General features: G+C 36.2%; 1 protein-coding gene across 1 annotated transcript in view; it reads left to right on the top strand.

Moving 5' to 3' along the window:
- The window catches only part of LOC150097499 (uncharacterized), a 193,978-nt gene that overhangs the window by 35,427 nt on the left and 143,544 nt on the right, over window positions 1-15,007 (top strand). The window contains exon 3 of the mRNA XM_090406938.1: window positions 8,718-8,804. Within this exon, the coding sequence (XP_090263064.1) occupies window positions 8,718-8,804 (87 nt within the window). The remainder of the gene's footprint in view (window positions 1-8,717; window positions 8,805-15,007) is intronic.

Genomic DNA, 15,007 nt, shown 5'->3' with positions numbered 1-15,007 from the left:
TGAAGCAAAATGCTTTTCATATTCCCCGCTATCTGTCGTGGTTACAGTGAGGGTAAAATTTACGAGCAGTTTGCTTGCCCTGAATGGGCATGGAGATTATGTATCGCTATAGGAGGCTAATATAGTTTTTGGTCTTCTATATTTGAATATGTCCGTTGGCTCGTATGCTGCAGCTTGTTGAACCAAATTGTTGGGATGTGTGGACGTCTTTAGAAAAAATTTGGAAGCTAAGGATTGTAGATAAGAGAGAATATAGGGAATATTTATGTCTCTGTGGAGTTGGCTGTTTCTAACATACCACGGGGCGTTCAAAATCATTCTCAAGCACTTGTTCTGCACTCGCTGTATCTTAATAATGTTAGTATTAGAGGTGTGGCTCCAGGCTGGAGAGGCATAGGTGATTATAGGACGAATCGTCATCTAATATAGCTGCAATTTGATTCTGTTGCCGAGTTTGCTATTTCTGTTAATTAGCGGGTAGATCTGAGCTATGGCTTTAGATGCTTTTGCACATGCAGACTTGATATGTTGGTTGAAAGATAGCTTTTTGTCGAGAATCACACCCAGGTAATTTGTTTCTTTCTGCCAAGGAATTATAGTATTGAATAGTAACACATCTCCTGCAAGAGACATTGGCCTTTTTGAGAAAAGAACTGCTGAGGTTTTCAGGGGGTTGACTTCCAATCTCCACTTGGAGAACCAACCCTCCAGCTTTAGAAGATTTTCTTGAAGCTTTCTGGTAACGAAGTGGGGTCTGAGAGATCTGGTTAGTATTGCCGTATCGTCCGCATATAGTGCTAAAATGGAAGTCATCGGATTGTGTGGGATGTCTGACATGTATACAGAAAACAGCAATGGAGCCAGTAGAGATCCCTGCGGCACTCCAGCAAAGATATGGTGCTGGGACGATGTAGAACTGTTAATTTTAACTTGCATTGATCTATTCTGAAGATATGAACGGTTTAGATGAACCATTTTTAGTGAGATACCGGCTGAGATAAGTTTGTGCAGGAGTCCAAAATGCCAGATTTTGTCAAATGCTTTAGATAGGTCTAGGAATACAGCTCCTGTGCACTGGCGCCAGTTGTAGCTGGTGGTGATATATTCCACAATTCTGTGGATTTGCTGGGTAGTACTATGGTGTTGTCGAAAACCAAACTGTTCTTTAGGGAGGATGTTTAGGTCATTTACTGAGGTTTGGAGTCGTGAGAGGATGACCTTCTCTGCAACCTTACCCAGATTGGAGATGAGACCGATTGGACGATAATTCTGCGGTAAGTGTGGGTCTTTGCCTGGCTTATGTATAGGAATCACATCAGCCATTTTCCAGGTGGAGATACTAAGGTTGAAGTAATGCAGAAATCATATATTTCACATATACCTGTATTCAAAAGGTATCACACCTTATTACTAAAATACTCTGGATTAGAGATAGATGTTGAAAGTTTTTTCACTTGTTTCTGCTATAAAGTAAAGATGCCAAGAAATTATATTCTTGGTTTCACTTTATCAAAGTGTAAGCAAATGAAGTTTGCATGTGAAGTTACCTCACGCGCATACTTTGTTTGCTTACATTTTGATAAAGGATGAAACCAAGAATATAATTTCTTGGCATCTTTAATTTCCTGAGATTATAGTATTAATACCTTTACAGCTTTAGTTCTAGTCTTGACCAACATCACTTTACTTACTATCAGATGTAAGAAATTTACTTGCAAGGAATATTGCATAATTTTGAACAGTACAATGTTTCCCACCCATGATAGCATAGACATTCCACTAAATTGCTCGCTTGGTTGACTGAGTGATTAGCATATCCATTCTCCAACAAGCAGACTGCTGGTTTGAACCCTGATGTTTATGATTGTCTTTAGGTTGGAAATTAATTTCTTTACATGGTATGAGACCACTTACCTCGCTTATTGGAGGTCTAAAAAAGTGGCTGGAAAAAGTTTCATGTTTGATTTCTAGATTCTCGTAGACAGGCTTATACGTTGGTTATGCTATTAAAACACTTAAGGAATAGAACAACGTAGTTAAGGATATAAATTAAATTAAACTTTAATAAATATTTTCCGATATTTCGGCAATGTCACATTGCCATTTTCTAAAGGAACTTACAAAAAAGTTACGTGCACGTAGGCACTACAACACAGAAACTGGGAATGATGAGATGAAGCTATTGTTCTCCTAACAGTCCTGATGGTGCCCTCTAGCGGGCTAAGTAGGTGTTCTTGGCCGTTGGGCTGAAGGTCTGCAGATGTTGGCCTCCCAAATTTGGGGCAGTCGCATACAACCAAATTTGTTGAGGTTTTGGTAAGAAATTCTCTTACCAAAGTAAGAGAATTTCTTAGGGCTGAGGATGATTCCATAAAGAGTCTTTCAAATTTGTATTTGCTACGGTGTATCACTGTAGCTTTCTTCCACTGTATTCTGTGGCGTGTATCCAGAGCATGGTCCACAAGCCCAGAATGACTGTATTCGTGAATATGGATGTAGTCCTTGTGTTCCAAAATTCTGATATTCGCTGTCCTGCCTGTTTGGCCAAAGTAAGACAGTTTACAACTGCAAGGGACCTGGTAAACACCAGGTAGATCTAGGGGAAGTGGTTGGTCTTTAGTGGAGCGGATAAGGGATGCCAATTTTCTGTAAGGTTTGTAACAGGAGGTCAGGTCATGTTTTTTTAAGATTTTGGTAATCTTTTCCGAGGTTCCTCGGATGTAGGGAATGGTGATGGATTTAGAGTAATCCTTGTTGTGGGGGGGAGGGCGTCTGTGGTTTGTAAGTTCTAATATTTTTTGGATTTTTTTTTTGGGGGGGGGGGGGTAGCCATTGGCTGAGAAAGTGTTGAGGATGTGATTTAGTTCAGTGTTTAGGGCCAAGTCGTTTGAACAGATTAGTTTAGCCCTGTTGTATAGTGTTTTCACTACTCCATATTGTTGTGGGGGGGGGGATTGTTGGTGAATGTATCTGCCTGTATGGGTGGGTTTTCTGTAAACTGAGAAAACCAAGGATTCATTAGGCTGGCGGGTGACTAGTGTGTCTAGGAAAGGGAGGCTGTTGTTTTCCTCTTTTTCCAGAGTGAATTTGATTCTGGGGTGTTGTTTGTTTAAGTGTGTTAAGAAGGAGAGAAGTGTTTCAGGCCACATGGCTCTGAAACACTTCTCTCCTTCTTAACACACTTAAACAACCAACACCCCAGAATCAAATGTATCAAATATAGTAATGGCCACAAACTGCAATGGAAGGGAAAAATCAACATTGAAAACAAAATTAATTTCTCTCGAAGAAAAAAATAAAATCTTGGATCGGTTGAAAAATGGAGAAAAACCAAGAGTTTTTGCAGGGACTTTGAATTTAAATGAATCAACAATTCAAACAATCAAACAAAATGAACATAAAATCATTGAAAGTGTTTATTGCTGGGTCAACAATAAGTGCAAAGCACGTTGCTCGTGTACGCGATATTCTAATGGAAAAATGGAGAAATCTCTAATGATTTTGATAGAAGATTGCAACTCAAAAGAAAATTCCTATGGATGGAAATCTTATTAAACAAAAAGCTCTCAAAGTTTATAAACATTTATAGTGCAAACCAGGTGTTCAATGCGGACGAATCCAGATTATATTGGAAAATAATGCAAAAATGCACCTATATTTCGAAAAATGAAAGATCAGCTCCTGGAGCAGTTTCCAAAGATAGAATTACTCTACTGTTTTATAGTAATGCATTAGGTGATTACATGACAAAACCAGTGTTTATTAACCAATCCTTAAATCCTTGTGCTGTGAAAGATTAAAATATGCACTATTTTATTTTGCCTAAAACATTTATGCATTATGTGTAATGAAGTTTAAGTACAATTTGTAATTTTTATACTTTTATACTATTTATTTGTTTCATAGTTTGTTTTCTTAACTTGCATGAATTACCTGAATTAAATAAAAATATTTTTTTGTTGGATATGTCATTGTTGATTATATAATTAAAAAAAAAAAACGATTTCAGAACATAACCCTACTTTTTCTATGTGATCTGAGGCTCGCATAATGCCATTTATATAACGCGGCATTTCTGCAGAACCTAACATCTGCATTATACGAGGGTTACCTGTATATAGTTTTAAATGGTCAGTAATTCATTATTCTGCTAATCAGACTTCAATCACACCTCTCATTCCCTGAATGATGACAAGAGCAAGCATGAATGTCAAGACCAACATGTGAATTTCAAGACCTGCCCTGATGTCATTAATGTATAGATTGATGGATGGTCTTGAAATTCATGCTTGCTCTTGTCATCATTCAGGGAATGAGAGGTGTGATTGAAGTATACTATTTTTAGGAATGACAAAAGAAATTGGAGAGGAGGAGGAGTACTACTACTAAGATATCAGACGACTTAATGGCCCAAGGACTGCCCTGAGGTACACCACTGGTCATCTTAAATCTGACAGACTCACAACCACTGTATATCACTTTATGATATCTGTCTGTCAACCATCCTCTGATCCACATCAAGAGTTTATATTCCAATCTCATATTCTCCAGTTTTTGCAACAACCTTTCGTGTGGTATCCTATCAAATGCCTTAGAAAAATCCAACATTGTCATAGTGTATCCATTCCTTTTATGCAACTTGGCTATAACATTGTTATAAAATATGAGCAAATTGCTAAAACATGACCTTCCTTTAGTAATGCTGCTCTTTGCAGAGTATAGCTTCTTTGTCTACCCATTTCTGTATGTGAGTTCTTACCAACTTCTCTAAAATCTTTACTACCAACATAGAAACTGATAGGTCAGTAGTTAGATACATTGGTTTTTGCACCACCCTTGTACAATGGAACTATCATCCCTATTGATAAATTCTTATTCAGGTTATGCAACAGCTCTTCAACCTATTTTCATGAATCTCTGACTGTTCATCCAATATATCAGTAGCACTGTACATCTTAGCAAAGTGAACACACATTAATTGAACAATCTCATTAGCTTGAGTACCATCTACATTCAATAAAGTTATTCTTTCACATTCATTCTTTCTTTTGCTTGCTGCATAATGATAAAATTCTTTTGGATTGCTTTTAGCTTGCATGGCCAGTTTCTTTTTAATACTCCAATTTAGTTTTCTGCATAATACTCATTATTTTTCTTGCCTGAACTTTATTTATTTCATAACTCCTCTCACTCTTATTCTCACAATATTCTTTCTATTTCACTCGCAACTTATTCTAAACTGAGTTTATTCCTAGTATTCTTTGAACACTAGGAATAAATTCAGATACCATCTCATTTAAGCACTTTTTAGAAGATTCCCATGCATTGCTGAGATTTTTCCCATTCAGTAACTGATGCAATGCGACCAAAGATAGTATTCTCCTAAGTTGATCATAATTTCCAACTTTGTAGTTCAACATGTGATCTGTTCTAATTGGAGCGTCAGTACAGTTAAATATTTCCCAAGAAAGCACATGATCACTGTCACCTACTTGTGGTAAAATAGCCATACTCTTAGCAGAGACCAGACCCCCCTTCTGACACTATGAGCAAATCCAACACTCTTTGTCCTCGAGTTCCTTCTTTCACATGATGTTTGAGAAAGTTGTCTCACAACAATTTAATAAATTCCTCTTCTTTCTTATCATGAGATTTCTCATCTACCCAATTAATGTTTGGAAAATTAAAGTCACCATAATGATCACTCGTTTGTACCCATAAGGCTAAATCGGCGACATTTCTTCATCCCCCGCAACTGAGCCACCAGGTCTCAGTTGTAGTGGGGATGAAGCAACACTCCACCATATATTTCATTTTGTTTCACATCAGATAGACCGAAACTCACTGCTACATGGAACATTATTACCATCATCTAACTGGACTTTATTATTATTATTACGTGACACCTCCAGGGAGTCCAAGATACATCGAGGCAGGGCACCCACTGTATAACTCTGTCTCCACCATTCAATCCACCAACTTCAACTAACCTCAACTACACCAACACCATCTACCTTCCACCATCCCCACCACTAGTATTTCCACAGACAATCACAAACATTCATGCCCACGGCAGGATTCAAACCCCCGCAGCTTTTTGGCTGGAGAGCAGATACGCTAACCACTTGTCCAACCAGGCCTACTTAAGTCGTCTGATATCTTAGTAGTAGTACTCCTCCTCCTCTCCAATTTCTTCTGTCATTCCTAAAAATAGTATACCATTGCACTAGATCCAGTGGTGAAAATTTTAAGTGGCGGTGCTGCATATGGCTCATTTTTCCTAATCAGTAACGAATTTATTAATAAAAATATTTCATCCTCATCACGAACAAACACCAATAATGAAAGTTTCATATCAATAGCAATGACAAGTGCAAATGAATATTGGCATTAGATTGCAGTGCATTTGTTTCATGTAACAATAATTGAAAAAATATATAATTCTTTTCATATTTTCAGCAGTGACATTCGTCATAATTCAGCCTTGTATCTATAATAAATAAATAATTATATGTTATTTTAATAAAATAAAATAAGATTTACAAAAAAAAGTTCACCACGAACAAGCGTCAATAATAAACGTTTCATATCTCGCAAGCATAAGATACACTGCCCAAGCGGCAGTGTATCTAATGACGTAACATGCAATGACAAGCACAAACGAATATTGGCATCAGATCGCAGTGCATTTGTTTTGTGTAACGATAATTGAAAAAATATTATTCTTTTCATATTTTCAATAGTGACACTTGTCATAATTCAGCCTTGTATCTATAATAAATAAATAATTATATGTTATTTTAACAAAATAAAATAAGATTTACAAAAAATAGTTCACCACGCACATGCACCAATAACAAACATTTCATATCTCACAGAAATAAGGCGCGTAAGCATACTAAAAATACACTGCTGTTTGAGCAGTGTGGGAATGATGTAATGTGCAATGACAAGCGCAAACAAATATTGGCGTTAGATCGCAGTGCATTTATTTCGTAATTTAAAGCATTAATCGAACAATTCCAATTATTACCTATTCAATCGATGTCAGAATAAGCTCTAACCTTTAACATGTTGTAATTATGTTCCGAGATGCGTTTCTGAACAGACCTACCTGTCTGTCCAAAGTAAGACAATTTGCATGAACATGGAATCTCATAAACGCCAGGTAACATCAAAGGTGAGAGTTTGTCCTTAGGAGAAGGTAACAAGTTGTAAATTTGGTTGATAGGTTATTTAATAGGTTATTGATAGGTTATTTCTGAATTGATAATTAATTGATAGGTTATTTCTGAACAGACCTACCTGTCTGTACTTTGGACAGACAGGTAGGTTTGTTCAGAAATGCATCTGGGAACATCAAGACCACATTCGTCTTTTTAAACTGCAGAACTCTGGCCTTTCTCAACACTGAACTGAAAATCCAAGCCATAGGATCCATTGGGAAAAATCTAAACTTTTAAATAGATCTTTATATAAACATGAACGTTTATATAAAGAAAGTTCTGAAGCCCTACTACACAGACCAAATTTAAACTGCTACGACATTCTTTTTATTCCTGAAGTATGGGAAATTGTCATACAAAATTGTGTAAAATAATTATTATTAGGTTCTTTTTTTTTTTTTTAACTTCTGTAACACGTTACGCACATTTAATGAGATTCTATTGTAATCAACTCTAACTGCATCTTATTCCTATTATTATTTTAAACTACTGTACTGATGATGTCCTAAGATACTTAGGGGATGAAATATTTACAATTAAATAATTTTCAATGTGGTTAATACATATATTTCTCTTAATTGTGATCTTGCCACAGGTTTCCTTATTTAAAAAAGTTAACATGTACTGCATTTGTATAATGTTGTAAACATTGTTATTATTTATAAATACAAACAAAATTTAATTTTTTCATTTTTTTCTTGGGGGTGCTGCAGTGTCGCAGTGCTTATGTACGGACCGCCACTGACTAGATCCCAGTTGCTATACCTGATTCTGATAGCCAGGTTTCACTGATGCCAACAATCTTAGGCCACATCATGTTCAGTAAAGCACGAACTCAAACCCTTTGTTTCTGATGCTCCTGGCATTTGTGTATGGACATAATAAATTACCACGCAGCCTATTATTATAATTAGATATGCAGTCTATTTGGCCTTGTTGTAGAACTTTCTACAGCACTTTCTGCCATAACAAGCTGGTAGAATAGCTCATTCTCCATGATCTATAATTTATATAAAAATGCTGTGTCTTGGATGGACTCTTACTGCCTTCCAGTCAAGAAGTTTGCTGTTGAATGCTATTACTATTCTTTTTTTCTTGATTGTCATTGTCTGAATATAACATCCTGCCCCCCCCTCTTTTTTTTAAATTAAACAGCTGATATCCAGTTCATTGGTTTTCATTCTTGCTGTTAATTACTCAAACATAATAAAAGGTAAACCTAAAATGAAATCATAATGCCATAAGAAAATTTGGATTAAAGCTATTTGTTGAAATCAGTAGAACACCTGAATGTCTAGTTCTAATGCATTAGCTTTCATCTATGCCTGTTGTTAAAATTCCTAAAACTACACTATTATGCAAATTTCATCCTTCCAAGAAATGAAGAAAGGTTGCTCTAGTACTAGGATTAGAAACTAAGTGTGATACTATATATTTATCTAATTACTTTCTTATTTGTCATCGTTATGATTTTTTTTTCTTATTTTATAGGGATTTCAGTTGCTCTGCGTATGTTGGGGCCAACTTTAGGGTTTCTGTTATCATCTTTCTGCTTACAATTTTATGAAGATCCCTTCTGTAAGTTATTGATTGAAATAATTATTTATGAGTGTATTAGGCATGAAATACCACCATATACCCTTAATTTTTCCATTCTTATTACAGAAATAAAAATCATTCACTTCATTATTTTTGGATTTGCTAGGTAGGCCATAGGCTTCCCAACAAGTTTTAATTTGAGCTACATAAAATAAATATATGTAAATTAAAGATGCCAAGAAATTATATTCTGTGTTTTATCCTTTATCCAAGTGTAAGCAAACAAAGTTTGTGCATGAAGTCACTTAACTGGGTTACTTGTATATAGAGGCTAATGACTTCACATCAATGCTTTGGTATCCCATAATGCAATGCACATATCCTTAAGGATGTATAATGCTATGCATTATGGAAAGGGGCCACCACCTAGACTGGTTTTGATTATTGAGGTCTCATTACATTATTACTTTTAATACATAGAATAGTATAAGCTTGTTCTTAATTTTGAATTATTAACTCGATTAACTGATATCCCTTGCCAAGTATCTTATCACACCTATATCATTATTTAAATACAAGTTTATGGTAAATAATTTATTAAAGTTATTTAAGTTAGATTTTAAAATTTTCTGAAATTTTAACTTGAATAATTATTTATGGTAAATCATTGTGCTATAAGTAATTCTTAATTTAATACTGTCTGTTTAACTTCCTACATTCATGATGGACTTCTGATGTTTCTCTCCTTGTAGACTGCTTCATCACATACTTCTCTGGCTGAGTCAATCAGCATTATTTAATCTATCACTGAGTCTCCAAGATTCAGAGAATCAAACTTTCTTACATGTTTTTAATATGATAGTCAATATTTATTCTGCTCACAACTAAATGGTGATTACCTTGTGTTTTAAATAATGGGACAAGCGACAAGCTAATATTAATTTGGTACAAAATTGGAAGTATTTTGTGTGATAAGCAAAGATTAAGGATGTTATAGAGTTACTGAATTCCTTTGCATGAATGGACATGCAGTTATCCATATCAGCACAGATTACAAATAACTATCAACTGTGTCAACTTTGTAGTTAAGATCGCTCACTAACAAAAAAGAGGAGGGAGAGAGAGAGAGAGAGTAGATATCAAACTATCCATTATTTTGGTCATAATATGACTTTAGGGGAAGGGAATGACAAGAACTCTACTAATTTAAAATCAAAAGGATTGAAACATAGTATAAAGCTACTGTAATGTTGAAATTTATTTTCTGGAAGATAGCAACTCTTTTCTGTTCAAAGGCATTCATCAACACCATCTTTTATTCAAATGTATTTGAATAAAAGAAGATTATCTCTGTTTGGAGAGTATAAGGGAGGGATGTAAGTATGAAGAGAATGCTCAAAAACTCATCTCAAAATTGTTAACAAATGTTCAGGAGTGACAAGATACTTGCCAAGGGAAATAATCAGTTAATTGAGTTAATAATTCAAAATTAAGAACAAACTTATACCAGTCTTCGTATTAGAAACACAAACTTCACTTTGATTTCGATGTACAAAACTTAGTTGGATGTTAAGGGATTTAAAAATTTTGTAATGTTAAATCCCTTTAAACCTCCTCATTACATACTTTTTGAATTATTTTCTAACTGTTTGTTTCATTTAGCAATATTTCAAAGTAAATATTCCATTCATCTAGAATATCTTCAATTTTTAAGTTACCTTTATCATCTAATGCCTTTTAACAGCATTCCTTTCTCTATTTCTAAACTTTTTCAGTAGTCTTCAGTACATTTTGCCACCATCCTAGTATTTATGTTCTTACAAAATTTTCCCACAACTTTTGTTTAGCTGCTATTACACAATGCTTTGCTTTCTTACATTTTTTTCTGTATTCTTTGACAGCACATGCTGAAAGCATATTTAAAGTTACTTGACAAGAGCTTTTGATGTGCTTTCTTCTTTTCCATGACTGTCTGTTTAATTTCCTGCATTCATGATGGACTTCTGATGTTTCTCTCCTTGTAGACTGCTTCATCACATACTTCTCTGGCTGAGTCAATCAGCATTTTTTTAATCTATCACTGAGTCTCCAAGATTCAGAGAATCAAACTTTCTTACATGTTTTTAATATGATAGTCAATATTTATTCTGCTCACAACTAAATGGTGATTACCTTGTGTTTCAAATCTCCTGTGTACTCTTGTTCTGAACTACCATAACTATAGCAATAACTTTCTCATTGACTGTTATTGTCATCAGCAATAACATAATCAGTGAGGTTTTTTTTTTGTTTGTTTTTTTTTCTCTCCATGTGAATTTATGCATATCTTTATGTTAGAATATAGTGTTAACCACCTAACTGGCCATTATGGATGAAATACGCATCCTCGTATGCTTCATATCCATCGTATATTTCAATGTAATATCAATGGTATTACAATTTTAATATGCACTTCACTTCCATGATAACCTTGATGTCTATAGACTTCTTGGCCGGTAGCGTGCATGGTTAATGACTAGTCCAGGCTAGAAATTTTTCATATGTTAGCAAGTAAAAATAAATAATAATGGGATGCTTAAGATAAATGGCCAATAGTAGCCACTTTCTTTGAGCTGTTAGATGTTTTTTTTTCGTCATGAATATATGGACTTGTCTCAAGAAATGGGGTTGCTTTAGTCAATGCTCATAGAAGAGGTATATTTTGCTGCTGACCTCTAGCTTATGAAAATAAAGAATGAGAGGAAAAAGTAAAGGACTTAATTATATCAAATAAAATTGAAAGAATAAAGAAACGCTTAAGAGGAATTAATTGGAATGAAGCCATTGTTGTAGATTAAGTGATAATGATAATTGGAAAATTATTATTATTATTATTATTATTATCAACATTTGACCTCCATGGAGTCAGAGATTCATTGTGGGAGGTACTCACTATTGCATACAATGCTCATCCAACCCGTCTTAAACTGATTCAATGTGTCCACATCCACGACACACTCAGGCAATGCATTCCACTCACCAACCACCTTCCATGCAAAGAACCTGCTTCTCACTCCTTTGCTCACACCCTCCTTATACAGTTTCCAGCAATGGCCTCTTGTTCTACTCCCCTCTCCCATTCTAGAAAAAATCTCTTCCATGTCTACCTGATAACAACCCCTGACCAGCTTATGTCTCAATCATATCCCCCCCCCTTCCTCCTATTCACGAGGCTCTGCAACTTACATTCTCTCAATCTATCCTCGTTCTCCACATTCCAAAGACCACCGACTACCTTTGCGAATCTTCTCTGTACCCTTTCCAACCTATCCTCGTCACCATGAAAACCCGGCAACCAAATCTGTGCACAATAATCCATATGAGGCCTGATCAAGGCCTTATACAATGGAATCATAGCCTCTCTATTTCTGTATGTCAGGGTTCTCCACATCATTGCCATTATTCTATGCGATGTCTTCACAACTTGTGCAATGTGGACCCTGAATTTCAGGTCCTTGTCCACCATCACTCCTAGATCTCTCATTCCTTCTGTTAAAGTTTCCCCACCAAACGTATACTATGCATCCCATCATTGCTTACCAAATCTCAAAACCTTACACTTGGCAACATTGAATTGACAGTTCCATTTACCTGCCCATTCATGCAATCTATTTAAGTCTTATAAGGCATTAATATCAGCCTGACTGTGTATTGCTCTCCTCAGTTTTTCATCATCCACAAACAGTTGGATATCAATAGTTAAACCAACCCAATATCATTAACATACAAATTGAACAACAATGGCCCCAAAACTGATCCCTGCAGCCCACCACTGGTGACCTTTCTCTTTCGAGATACCGCACCCGCATGGACAACGTTCTGATACCTATCTGACAGCCAGTCACTGATCCAACACAGACGTCTGTTATCTAATCCCATCTGTTTCAATTTATTTAAGAGCTTGTCATATGCAGTCTATCAAAAGCCTATGCAAAATCCAAGTACACCACTGTATATGGATCTCCTCTGTCCAAGGTATTTGTCACCTTGTTATAGTACATAAGTAAGTTAGTGAAACATGATCTCTCCTTAACAAACCCATGCTGATAACCATAGAGAATACTCTTGTTATCATTTCTGTATCCTACTTCTCACCAATCTCTCCAGGACCTTCACCACAACTTCAGATATACAAACCGGCCTATAATTCGAAGCTACAGCCTTATCATCGTCTTTATACAGTGGAACAATTTTATCCTCCTTCCACTCTCTTGGAACCTGTGCTGTTGCAAAACTCTTATTAAACAGGCATTCCAATGCTACTGCCAGTTCCCTGGAACATTCCCTTAAGATGCGTGGTGATATGTCATCAAATCCTATCGCCTTATTAACATTCCTCAAATACCTCCTGCTCACTCACAGTTAAGCTATCCTCTCCTATGTCCTCTACACTTAAGTTCCTCATGATTCTACCCTGATCAGGATGAAACCTAACCTTTATAAATTAATCATTGAATACCTCAACAATGTCTTTGCAGCAGTTACCATTCTACCACTTTCATCTCTTAACTTCATCTTTCCACGATCATTCTTCCTTCTATTTGTCACATATCTAAAAAATTCTCTAGGGTTTTTCTTAGCCTGATTTGCCAATTTCTACTCACACTATACTTTTATTTTCCTTACTAACTGAGTCACTCTCCTGGCTTGTGATTCATGTGACTGATTACCATTATTCAACTTGTACTTCCTCCAAAGTACTTTCTTTTTCCAGATTTCATGCTTAAGCTCCACATTCATCCATTTTGCACCTGCCTTATTCAGCCTTTTGGTCTTTTACATTCGTACATCGATGCTGTTATGTATTTCTTTGTAAGTTCCCATGCGGCTTTTATTTCCTTACTGCTCAACTCCTCGTTTCATGCTACAGCTTTAAGCTGTCTCCTAAGCTTGTCATAATCATCAGCCTTATAATTCCACATATATCCTTTCCTCGCAAAAGCCTGCATATGACTAGCCACAACACAGGTGATTACTTCATGATCACTTTCACCAACTGGAGGAAAATGTGAAATCCCCTCTAACGATGAGATCTAGAACTCTTGATCCTTGCGTACCTTTCTTTACGTGCTGCCTGAGATAGTTATCTCTCAAGAAATTCACTTTCCTTATTCCCAAATGCTATCTCTTCATTACAATCTATACCACCATAATTAAAATCACCCATAATAATTACCTTTCCTTTGTTCATTAATCCAAGTTGTTTATACATTTCTTCATCACCACCTTCCACATTCCCAGGCCTATAGCAACATCTAACTAAATATGTCTTCCTCTCAACTTCCACATTACACCACACTGCCTCATAACCATTGCCACTATTTCTCCCTTTCATGGCTACCTTATGTGGACTTAATTCCCCTGCTATCATCAGAAGCAGCACTCCCCATCCCTTCCTGCCCTTTCTATCCTCACGAAAAATACCGTACCCTTCCATTTCTATTCCCATTACGATGTCATCTTCATTCAACCGTGTTTCACTTATTCCAATGATTTGAGGGGAATAAACTCAATCACTGAAACCATTTCATCACCTTTATTTCTGATACTTCTGGCATTTGTAAACAAACAAACACAACAGTTCATTTTTAGGTCTATAGCCAGTCCTATCCAAGCCATATGTTGGTTGTGATTTCCCCACTACACCTGCCGAATCACCTTTATCACTGCTTACCACATATACCTGCTCAGTCTCCACTTCTCCACCCACATTGCAATATACTCCATCTTCATACACACACAATCACTGCCACTTTCAACATTCACTCTCCCTATGCCATATCTCCCTGTCCACCCAAGTTCCCCCTGTTTCCCTGTTCCTCTTGTATTCCCGTTCTCTCTTCCTTTCTCACACTACTGTTTCCACTGCCAAGCACGGTTGTCTCTCCTCAGTACCACTCTCCTGATTTTTCTCTTCATCTCTTCCTTTTGATCTCTGGCATGCATCACACACACTGTACTTCTACACATACTTTCATCCAGCAACACTTTCTCCAGCACACTCACTCCAAAGCCATTTAAATGCAACCCATCACGGCTGTATAATTTCATTCTTCCATCAAACACATGCCATACATCCACAAACTCCATTCCCTTCTCCTCACACAGCTCTGCCAACATACCATTCATGATTTTGGCTCTCTGTCGCAAATCATCATCATACCTGGGTAACACACCGACAACCTTTCCTACTACACTGTTAC

Source organism: Typopeltis vanoorti, chromosome 17 (genome assembly GCF_054136105.1).
Source record: "Typopeltis vanoorti isolate ZY-2024b chromosome 17, IOZ_Tvanoo_1.0, whole genome shotgun sequence".
In the NCBI taxonomy this organism is placed as follows: Eukaryota; Metazoa; Arthropoda; class Arachnida; order Uropygi; family Thelyphonidae; genus Typopeltis; species Typopeltis vanoorti.
Note: the sequence above shows the minus strand (reverse complement) of the source record. Positions and strands in the feature narration are given on the sequence as shown.